This window comes from Cynocephalus volans, chromosome 16, assembly GCF_027409185.1.
Source record: "Cynocephalus volans isolate mCynVol1 chromosome 16, mCynVol1.pri, whole genome shotgun sequence".
NCBI classification, from domain to species: Eukaryota; Metazoa; Chordata; class Mammalia; order Dermoptera; family Cynocephalidae; genus Cynocephalus; species Cynocephalus volans.
In genome coordinates this window covers 28,582,177-28,593,862 of record NC_084475.1, presented here as the reverse complement: position 1 = coordinate 28,593,862, position 11,686 = coordinate 28,582,177, and the positions used below count along the sequence as shown (strand labels likewise).

Sequence of the window (11,686 nt, the reverse complement as noted above, 5' to 3'; positions counted from 1 at the left end):
ACAGCTCCTGGGATGACTTATGTCTTACCCGACCAAACAATTCCCAAGAATTTGACAGACAGCCCTTGCATTTTGGCTGTGTTCAGGGCCCACCCAAATTGTTCCAAATGGCCTAGCAGTTCTGGAGCCGGTTGGGTTAAATTTGTAAAAGAATCAGAGCTTAGTAGAACATCATCAATATAATGAAACATTGTAACCATGCTGGGCCTAGTCCACTTGGCTAGGTCCCCAGCCACCAAACCATGACAGATAATTGGGCTATGCAGATAGCCTTGAAGCAACACTTGAAAACTTTATTGTCTTTCTTCTCAGGTGAAAGCAAACTGATCTTGGCTATCAGCTGAGAGAAAAAGCATTTGCAAAGTCCAGTACACAATGACAAGTTTCCAGCTGAGTCTTCAGTTGATCCATCGGGTCATGAACTAAGTCACAGCCACATGCAAAGGAAGCACTACTTTGCTCAGTTCTCAGTCCACAGTCATTCTCCAAGTACCATTAGGTTTTTTCATTGGCCATACCAAGGTATTACAGGGCTATGTGCAGGACGAAAAATGTTAACCTTTTCTAACTCCAAGATAGTGGCACTTATCTCTGCATGTCCTCCTGGCAAGTGATACTGTTTCACATGTCCCCACAACACAGGCTTCATTGTCCAGATCTGCAGCCAGAATTCTCCAATTGTCATTTGCAGATGCAAACTATAAAGCATATCTACACCCAAGATGCACTCAGCCATGGGGGACACATACACGGCACATACACAAGGGGATAATTGTCCAATGCCCAGCAACAAAGACAAAGCTTTGACTTTAACAGTCTGTCCTCCAAAGCCATCAACATTCACTGTGGCCCCCAGAAACTTATCTGGGTTGCCATGTATCAGGCTACATTCTGCACCAGTATCCACTAATGCTAACACACACTACACATTTGCCATCCACCCCTAGGTTCCACAACCATAGGAACCAAGCAGCTAGGGGTTCATTTTCTGATGCACAAAAGGTCATGCAAAGAGACACACAGGTTCTCCCAACTGACCCTTAGAGTCGTCATTGTCCTCAGCTTCAGGAGCAGAGGAGTCCTGTTGCTGTACTTCAGTGTGCAGCATGTCTGCCTTTTGTGTCGCCTCTCGAGGCCATGCTGCATCATGGAATGCTTGGTCCATGTTGGTTCGCAGTGCGGTGAGCAGCAGCCAGTCCATTCGGCCAGCTACACACTGGGACTCCTCATGTTTCACCATGGAGCCCAGCACGTTGAGGGCTTTCTCCATGCTCTCTGGGACCCATCCATGTAGTGCCATGTTTCCAGTGGAGCCCAAGTCCACAGGAATGCTGCCACCAGGTACCACATGCTTGAGGGCAGCCACCTTTCCTACCCTTCCCGAGGGGCTCGTGGCTCCCTTACCTGCTTATCCTGCCAACTACGCTGATTGTGGTGCAGGGATCTTAGATCCTTCTGCCCCTTCCTGTGCAGGTCATGAATCTGGTAATTGAAAGAAGACCCTGGCAACTTTATGCAAGGTAGACATATTTTATTCTTCAGATATGAGCCTCACAGACATGCTTTATTCTCAGACAAGAGCTCTGGCTCTACTCCACTGACCCTCCGTGCTCTGCTGACCAGCAGCTCAGAGCAGTTACCTCTTTTTACTCTTAGTACACAATAGTAGCCACAAGCCAAACGTTACATAATTATAACAATCTCCCTTAGCAAAGTTCTCTCCCTGTCTCTCTTGGCTGCAAACAATAAGTTGGAGGCAACAGCCCACCCTTCTCCGAGATTTTCTGTGTTGCCAAGACCTGCATGGACACAGCGGAATCCAACTGTCCAGTGGCACTTCCTTATGTCTGTGCTGAATGAATGCACAGGCTGAGCAGTGTGAGCGTGAATCTCAGGAACATAACTGCCCAAACTGGAGACTGGCCCTTTATCAAGTTATCCGAGGACCTTGTTTCTCCCCCACTCCCACCTCCTCCTCCTTCTCTTTTCCCAATTCTTTTTTTTTTCTTGAACTAAATACTGATGAATCTGTCACCTCATAAAAATAATGAAAGTTTATTATTAAAAAATTGAAATAATACAGTACAAAGAGAAACCGCCCCCTCCTATCCCTTCCAACATATGATACCTTTGAACTCTGGAAACTCAGATCAGATGGAACTTGCTCAAGACCTTGCCTGGCTCCTAGGGGGCGCCAAGTCCCTGACCCATGCTCTGGCCATCCTTGTCGCCCTGCTCCCCCAGCAGAGCTCTCACAACGCCGCTCCTGCACAGGGACTGCTGTCACGCTCCTACGTGCTTGCTCCCCACCCCCACTCCCACCCCCGGACGCGAGTGCACCCCATAGGGATTTGGTTTACTTTGGTGTCCCCAAGCCCAGCACAGCACCATTTCATAGGAGATGGTCAATAAATACTATTAAAAGCATAAATAAAATAAACATAAACCTTTAAAAAAAGTAAATTCTAAAATTTTTAAATTGTAATACTGTAGAAAAGAGACCAAGTCTCTTGGTAATACTTTAAACTTATTTACAAACATAAATAATCATGAACTTTTATGAAATTCATTATTTAAAGTGTATTATTCTCAAATATATATATGTAATTTATATATATCTATTTCCCACTGTGTTCGTGCTGTCTGGAGCCCAAGCCACAGACCTGTAGGGCTCTGCTCAATAGCCCGAGCTGAACACACAGCCACCACTAGCACCTACGACAGCCATGCGATGTGATGTGAGCCTGTGTGGATGTCCTGTGCCATCAGGCCTACAAAAGTCCCCACCCGAGTCCAGTCAGGAAATGTGAAAGGTATTTTTTCAAGCTGGCAGGTTTCAGGTAGTTCATTTTATAGTAATAGATGACCAGAACAGTCTTTTCACTGCACTCCACAGTAGCTATGTTTGTTACAAAACTTAAAGAACTTCACTGTAGATGACATATTTGTCACTTTAGATCAAAATGCTTGAAATTTTAGCAACTACAAGAGAAGGCCACAGGAGAGTCCAGCATGGCACATGGTCCAATCCAGATGGATGTGGACGGAGACCTCCAGAAGCTCTGTGGGCTGGGACCCAAGCTGTCCACCTCATGGCCCCCTCAGGGATGATGGAGTCTAGTCACTGAACCTCTCCACCTATTCTGTTTTCTTGAGTGGGAACATGACACATAAAAACACACAGCCAATGGAACTATGTGCTTTTTTAGCCAGTGCAATGTGGGAAGTTTTTGTTTTGTTTTTTTGTTTGTTTTTAACAATTCAGGGACTAGTTGGCTAGGTCTGAATGCAGCCACCTTCTTGTTTCTGGTCCTCTCTCGTGTCTTCGACCTTTTGAGTCCAGAGCTCCATTTAGGAAGCCCAGCCTCAAACCGAGGAGTTTATTCCTCATCCCTTGTGGACCCCAAAACAAATCAACCTTGGAAACCCACCGGTGTTCTGTCCTGCCTGGACTGCAAAGTGGCCACAGGATCTTGACCAGCACTTGGGAAGATGCTCCAAAAACTGGCTCTGAGACTTCTGTCCCATAACTTGACTGGGTTGTTACCGTCTTGGGTGAAATGAACATGATCACTAAAGCCATTTTCTAGTATCAAAATCATTTGTGTATCTGTCAATAGAAATTTAGAAAAATATTTCTAAAAAGTGAACTTTGTCTTCATTAAAACAATTTTCTTTTGTCCTTATAGATGGTTTATCAAATTTTGCTCCAATCAGGGATTGGGTCAGACACAGCCAGTGTGCAGCTGACACAGATCTACATATTCGTAACTAGAAGAGCCAGAGGGCCACCTGCTCGTTCTCCTAGTCCTAGTGTTACCAGTGCACATTCAGTTATGTCCTTAGAGCCCAACTACAGGTGAGACCACACAAAAAGGCAGTGCATTAAAACCAGAAAAATTCCTCCCTCTCCATAAAATTAATTTTTATTTAAAAAGGTAAAATTTCATGTATCCTTTTCCTTTTAAAAATGAAAATCGAAAGCCATTAAGTGAATCAATAATACAATCCTATTTACAGCAGTAATTAAAATAGTGGTAACATTTTACCAGTGTAAAAATGTCACAGAATTCATATCACAACTTGGATCTTCAATGATTCAAGTGTTGTATCCCACACAGCAGGAGCTGGTCAGTTTTAAGATAAAATTCCTTCTCTGGATATGCTGTCCCCAGCCAAGTCCTTCCTTGTCACCGTATATCAGTTCACACAGTGGGATAGCTGGCTGCGGAGGCAATTCCACAGTGGTTGTTCCGGTCTTTGGCCATTTTTACGTAGCCCTCAGAGCCCCATCCTTCACCCCAGCTGAAAGAAGAGCAGGTTTTCCGTTTTACAGAAAGAAGAAAGCACAAGGGTTTATTAACACCACCACCTAACTTGAACAGTGTGCCACAGGACACCACCGTAACATACAGGATCGGGGGTCACATGTTCTCTTTCATTCCTTACAAATTGTTGAGTCTAAATCTGCACATAACTTCTATCCCTGACTCCAAAATGACCTTTCACAGAACTGCAACATCAGAGACAGAAAAAGGATAGGATGTCTTTCCAGCCACAAGTTTCAGAATTAAGAAAATTTTCGGAATGCAGAAATGCAATGGTACAAACACCATACTAATACCCTCAGCATGCTTGCAACTGTATCGAATGTTAGAATCAAACATTAATATTTCTGTGTTTAACCTAATGGGATAAACACTTTTGGGATTTCAGAAGTGTGCTTAGGGGTTTGTGGACCTGTATCCAAATACTGATTGCAAATAAAAATTCCCTTTTGAATTTCAGATCTAAGTATTTTTGGCAATTCATACCTGTTCTTGACCAGCCAATATTTATTGTTATCTGATTCTGCTCCTTCGGTGCCATAGCCAACCACCAGAACACCATGGTCCAGGTCTTCGCTGCTGCAGTTTGGTTCAAAATAAATGCCTGAAAGAGTAAAATCAGTGCTGGGGTGAGAAGCTCCAGGAGACACCTGACAGTAACCCACCCTGTGTTCCACAGTAAGGAAGGCATAGATAGCTACATTCCACGAAAAGGTATCAATTCCAGATAAGACTTAAAATTAAAACTGACTGTTATCAAGGCTAGGGATTCAGGCTGTCATGTAACACCAGCATAAATATAAATTAGCATAAATACTCTAGGAAAAAACTTGCCTAGAGGCATAAAAGACCACTTTTTGAAATTTTGTAATTCCTCTCATAGGATGTAAGTCTAAGGAAATAGCACAGAATGCAAAAATACTTGAATCAAGAGGTTCTTCTCTGATTTAATTACAGAAGCAAAAATCTTTGGAAAAATTTTAAAGATCCAATAATTGGAGAAAATTTAAGTAAATTAAGGTACACAATAAATTATGTAACAAAGAAAAATAATGAAGTATTTCTATTCATGGAGATATGCTAAAAGGAATATCAAATGAGAACTTCAGGTACAAAGAGCACATTTATGGAATGAAGAAATACGTTAAATCCATGTACCTAAATATCTACATTGAATTTGACATACCAAAGGGTCCATCAAGTAGGTATGTCATGATGCTTTTATAATTTTTCCGCATTAATCTCTACAAAGAAAAATGCTTACCTTTTTCATAGAACTGGAAGGACATGTGGCTTGCGTCAATAGCAACAGAGATGGGCCCCACAGCTGCCACAGCCTTCATAAGGGCCTTCTCACGCTTAGGGATGTCCACAAAGCCAGTGTCGTTAGCAACAGAATACTCAGACCTGTACGTACAGTTTTCATCCTTTTAAAGTTAAAGGGGAAAGAGGCTTGATTCACTTCCTGGGTAATATGAGTTCTATAATGAAAACGCTCAGCAATTAGTAGCTTATGATCTCCAAGTCCACACTGTTACAAATAATCCCAGGAAGGGAAATGCTATTAGTTGATTTGAGACTGAAAAGTAACTCGTGTCTCTTCAATAGACCCCCTAGGGCTACCTGTCCATAAGAAATTTCACACAATGGAGAAATGTATATTATATGTAGACTAGTCTGTGTATTCTCCATGTTACATGAAGCAAGAACAGCTATGTTAACCGTCGTCTAATCAGAGAACTGTGCAAAGGCTAATAATTTATAATGACAGTACTCAGAGTTTGCAGATACAGATTCTACCACCTAAAATGTGAATTCTGAAAAAAGTGTCTATTATCTCTGAAAGTGCTAAACACATTCTAAAAACAGCTGGGATGACGAGAAGCTACATTTACCATTGCTGTATATGGATAAGAATCTTCCGAATCCAGGCCTCCGTTGTCCTTGACATACTGGAAGGCGTAATCCATCAGGCCACCACTGCAGCCCTCATTGCCTTGAGAATGTGAACAGTCCACCAGGTTCTGCTCACTCAGTGAGACGAGTTTGCCAGTTTTCCGGAACATCTGTCCTTCCAGAGCTCCAGTCGCACTAAAAGCCCAACAAGAACCACACCCACCCTGAAAAGGGAATTAAAAAGCTGTAATCCACAAAACAAATAGTAAGACTTTGACAACAGCTCATATATCAAAATACTCTTTAAAAAATACTGAACTGAAGGTCACTCCACAGTCTACCAAAGCAACAAGGCCAATTCCTCCCTGGCTTTCCTGTGGGAGGTGGAAGGTCTGAGTCTGACACTGTCATACCTGATTCTTCACAGGAGTCACCCAGCCTTTCTCTCTCCAATCCACAGATTTGGGGACCTCAACAAACAGGGGTTCCTGGAACACTTTCCCCTTCTTGAACTTTTGGTTTTGAAAGCCATTCATCACCTGCCTGAATTCTTCACTGGTCTTCAAAGAAAAGAAAATGTTGAAAAGCAAAAGATTATGATGGTGAAGAACTGCAGAGAGGAAGCACAGGGGTAAGCAATCCATACCACACTCACCATGTCACCAAAGGCGTTCATGGCCACTGTGAAGCCATGCTTCCCTTGGCTGTATTCCCCATTGTGCAGTTCAATCATTCTCATGTTCTTCTCCCACACTGCTCTCCGCCAGCCGTCTTCATTCTAAAGGCAGACACATATCTCATGGTCTTTATTTCTACTTAGAACCCAACCCAGGCTCACAAAGGGCATTTGCAGAGAGAGATGGAAGGGAAACCATGGCCAGGGATGGCTTTATATTTTTGGGAGCTGTTCTCCAAGCTCCAACACAATGGAGATGTAAGCTCACATTGTGCTCATAATGTGTGCCATTATGTTATTGCCTTGTTAAGAGCAGGCATCTAGAAGTTACTCTGTGGCTATAAACTTCCAATGGCAAAGACCATTCTCTCTGGGTCCCTCTAGACAGTTTTGATGTTACCAACCATGCCATACAGTTTCCTGTGTGTTGCCTTCCACTGGTTCCATTGTGCATCTAAACTATGATCAACTGTTAGAACAGCTGAGGCTATGCCCAAGCAAAAGGCAGCCAGGACAAGTGAAGGATTCATGTCTCAAAGACCTATAGAAAGAAAAGAAGAAAGTATATCATTAGGCCAATCCTTCCAAAAAAACCATCTTACACTCCCTTGAGAAATTATGGCTACTATGGTGGAATGAAAATATTTAAATTATTTTCCCAAGAATTTCCCCAAGGACTGTGGAAGAGGCTAAGGATACGGCTGGAGGACAACAGGACAAAGGGAGGTATTTGATTGAGCCACCGAAGTGAAAAGCAGCCCGTGCAGGGCTCTAGGATTTGGCACAGGGTTGCAATGACGATTTAAGTTAGGAGAAGGTGTGAAGGTACCTCATGGGTCAGAAGCTTAAGGCAACATCTAGGAAGTGAGGGATCAGTTGGTCCAGGTGTTGTGTCAATGGTGCTGAGATCACCCAGGCAAAAGCTCACTAATGAGGACGTATGATCCCAAGTGGGGGCAAAGGGATCCCCAAGAGTTGGGAGGCAAGTCACACCTTCTTTGCTAATATACAGCAGAAGATGAGATACATCTTCCAACCTCCTTTCCTTGAATGTAATCTTTAGAGAAACTAGGAAGCAGAGTCGCCCCTGATCTTTCCAACCCACGGGTGGGCCTGTGCCACTGTCACCCCCTCTGCTCCCCCCAATACGGGACAGGGTTATGTGGCTCCGACGCCGCAGGCCGGAGCCCCCAGAGCCAGCGTGGGGCCCGGGGCGGGCAGCTCCGGGGCTCTGGGCTCTGGTCCCGGCTGAGCCCCGCACGCAGCGCACGTCCCCAGGATGTTAAACGGCGCAGGCAGGACGGGCGCGCGGCCGGCGGGCGGGGTCCAGCCGTCCCGTCCGTCCCGGCCAGGCCCTGCGATGGCGCGGCCCGGGGACAGGACCCGTGCGTGTCGCGGTGCGAGTCTCCCTGGGATCTCCAGCTCCTCCCGCGCTTCCCCACCTCAAGGCCGGCAGAGCTCCAGGGACGGGCAATCCCTCCCGGGGGTCGCGCCCGTGCCCACGCGCGGTCGCCTCCTCCCGTCCTGGTCCCCTCAAGACTTGACCCCGCTCGGGGCACTCACGTGGGCCGGCCGCAGCTGCGCAGGCGCACTCCGCAGACGTAGCTCCCAGGATGCTGCTAGGGTCCCCCAGGTCCGCGGGTCTGGGCCGGCTGCGCCTGACTCGGACTTTAAGGGCCGGGTCTGCGGCAGGCCCCGCCCCCGCCGCCTGCACGCGCTGCGATTGGCTGCCCCGGCCGCTGGGCGGGGCCTCTGGGCTCTGCGACTCCAGGCAGGTGATGGGGCTCCGTGCAGGTGATGGGGCTCCGTGCAGGTGTTGGGGCTCCGTGCAGGTGATGGGGCTCCGTGCAGGTGATGGGGCTCTGTGCAGGTGATGGGCTCCATCCCAATCTGCCCTAGGGCCGGGCGCGTCTGCCTCAGTGGGCCCAGGGTGGAGGGAGTGAATTGAGCGCCCATTGGCAGCGCGGAGGGTCTGGCGCCTCCCTGGAGAGCTCGGATTAACGATGCACCCCGATTTAATACGCTGGACCGGTGTTCGTGAAAAGAAGTTGACCGCGAGCCCTGTGTGGATTTTCAACCTGACCCTGCTTTTCCTTTTGTCCTTGAGTTTTTGGTTAAAATCTCTTGCAGGGCCCAGAGGCAGTAAACTCTGGTCTAGTAATTCCTGTTAATCCACAACAGAGGTGGAGCCACTTGGAAGAATGCAGTGCCCAGGGCAGGTGCATTATCGCCCAGTTTCAGGGTGGGATGCAGCTGGGTTCAGAAGAATCTGGCAGGGAATGACAGTCCCCAAAACACGTGGTGCTGGGGTTGGGGCCCAAACCCTAGGAGGGAAGGGCGGCCGGCTGGGGCTGCGTGCACAGGCTGCTGGCATTTTGCAACACACCCTTTCCTGTCTCCTCTATTCAGGGATTCGTCCTTCCTGCGTCTTTCCTAAACCCACAGAAATGAGTTACTTACAGAATAGTTTGGTTAAGAAAAAGGAGAATAGAGGTTGAGAACGTTAGAAATACTTTTATTCCCTCACTCTCTGCGGTATGGATTGTGATGTCATCTTCAGTATCAAAGTGCTTCTCTTGAGATTTATTTTTTAAATGTAATGACATTTAATGTCAGGATTTAAGACACAGAGTACGGGAAAACGTTTTAGATAAAAGGAAAGCATATACAGAGTAATCTATATTATACAGATATTAATTTATATGATTAAGGATTTAAGAAACAACCCCAACACGTTCAAAACTTTGTGCTTTTTTATTACATAAACAACATATTTATTGTAGAAAATACATTTCAGGGGAAAAAATCATCATTACCTGATATCCTTGTCTTGATTTCCTTTTTCTATGCATATTTTTACTTCTTTGATAAAAAAAAAAAAGAAGAAGAAGTCATAGTGCATTTCTATTTGTTAAACTTATTTCTGAAAGAAAGCGAGCCGAGATGCCGGGTACCGTTCGCTTCATTCAAGAAAGAAATCTGCTGGGCTGTGCTCAGCGTGGCAGGCAGCCCGGGGCTGCCCTGAAAATGGGGACAGCAGCAAGCGTGGGGGTGGTAGAGCTTATACAGTGCGCCAAGGGCTGGCTGATACCTTCAAGGAGGGCCATTATGCTAATGTGGATCGGGGTGGAGAACTGTGTCCTTGTGGAAGCAAAAAAGGGTTCTGTTTAAGTCAGGAGGCTTCTGTAAAGGGAGGGGGGAGGGGAGGAGGTGGGCGGTGCCAGTTTGTACTTGGGCTTGTCTACAGTGGCGCTGGTTATGTTACAGATCTATTAATTTCTATTTAAGGCTAATTTGATACTTCTTTAAGAAGAACAATCAGATCTACATGAGGGTATTTTCATAGAAAAATATATTTAAAAGATGATATGAGTCTTTCCATGAACTTCTTGAAGAACCCTTCCATACACAACACAGCAATTACCGTTTTAACCATTTTTAAGTATGCAGTTCAGTGGCATTAATGCATCCACACTGGTATGCAGCCACCACCAATATCCTTCTTCATAAACTGAAACTCTGTACCCACTGAATAATTACTCTCTGTTCCCCTTCCCCAGCTCTGGCATCTACCAGTCTATTTTCTATCTGCATGAATTTGACTACTGTATTTGGTGATTACTCCTCTTTTTGATGCATTCCTTCCCTGGGAACCACTCAGAACATGTAGAATACAATTTAACTACAGCATTTAAATTTGTGATCTTATGAAATAAAAGCAATATCTTTGTGGCGTTATGTGACTAGAGGACTAACAATATTGGGGACATAAAAGGAAAACAGACTCACTTCATGAAATGCCTGGAGTGTCAGAAGGTGGTAATCTTAGAGCTGCAATATCATGATGCATGAGAAAACAGAGACCACTCTAAGTATTTGAAACACAGGGAGTTAATGCAGGAAATTGGTTCTGTAAGAAATGGAGGAGCTTGGAAGACAAACAGGCCCTGTGAGGAAATCCAGAGATTAGAACCCACAGGAGCTGCTTCCACAGCTAGGCTAGAAGGACAAAGGGGCAGTGGTAGTCCGAGAGCCCAGGAGCCAGCATTGCTTCTGGACAGAAGCTGAGACCAAAGTGGCTTGTCTGGAAGAAGCCACAGAGGAGATGCTGCTGCTGCCAGAGAGAAAGGGGGAGACACCCTGGCCCTAATCCCACACGTGAGGGCCCCCCTCATGACCTATCAAAGGCCCCACCTCCTAATATCATCACACAGGGATTAAGGATTTCAACATGTGAATTTGAGGGGCCACAAACATCCAGTTCAGTTCATTATACCCTCTATTTCAAGGTGGGTCCCACCAGTCTTGGGTAGGAAACAGACTTGCCCTTCACATATGTGGACCTGGGTGAGAGTATAAATGGAGGCCCATGCACTTTATGCCTAAGTATATAAAATGTGTGGGAAAAAATGACACACTGCTAAAAAACAAAAGAAAAAAGAAAGATATGTTTGATGCTTCTCCTCTGACAAATGGACCTTCATAACCACTGGAAGGCCAAGGTCAAGTCTAGGATCTGGGGTTTGAGCTGGAATGAGGGTGTGCAGGGAGAGCAGACAGCAGGCCACGGCCTGCCTGTCTTCACTGCCCATGCCAGCTCCACCTTGTTCTGGGACGCATGTGCATGTGTGCTGACCACACAGCCTGCACACCCAGGTCAAGACACCCTTACCCTTGGGACATGCACACAGGCAGCATGGTATTCTCTTGGAAGACGACCCACAGAAGAGGCTGCTGCTGCCTGCAAGGAGGCTCGGGGCCAACTAGGCAGGACATCCCAGGCACA

The 11,686-nt window shown here is 45.9% G+C and overlaps 1 protein-coding gene across 2 annotated transcripts; it reads right to left on the bottom strand.

Annotated features, from left to right (window-relative positions):
• Positions 1-3,961: 3,961 nt before the first annotated feature.
• Positions 3,962-8,535, bottom strand: CTSL (cathepsin L). 2 transcript variants are annotated; one of them, XM_063080849.1, is made up of 8 exons: positions 8,464-8,535; positions 7,305-7,441; positions 6,880-7,002; positions 6,638-6,784; positions 6,224-6,448; positions 5,593-5,755; positions 4,815-4,932; positions 3,962-4,305 (listed from the first exon to the last, which is right to left on the bottom strand). In XM_063080849.1, the coding sequence occupies exons 2-8, from the start codon at positions 7,428-7,430 to the stop codon at positions 4,206-4,208; spliced, it is 1,002 nt and encodes a 333-aa protein (XP_062936919.1). In that variant the 5' UTR covers positions 7,431-7,441; positions 8,464-8,535; the 3' UTR covers positions 3,962-4,205. The 2 variants fall into 2 exon arrangements, with proteins under 2 accessions (XP_062936919.1, XP_062936920.1); XM_063080850.1 differs by lacking the exon at positions 8,464-8,535 and adding an exon at positions 8,343-8,427.
• Between the last annotated feature and the right edge of the window lie 3,151 nt (positions 8,536-11,686).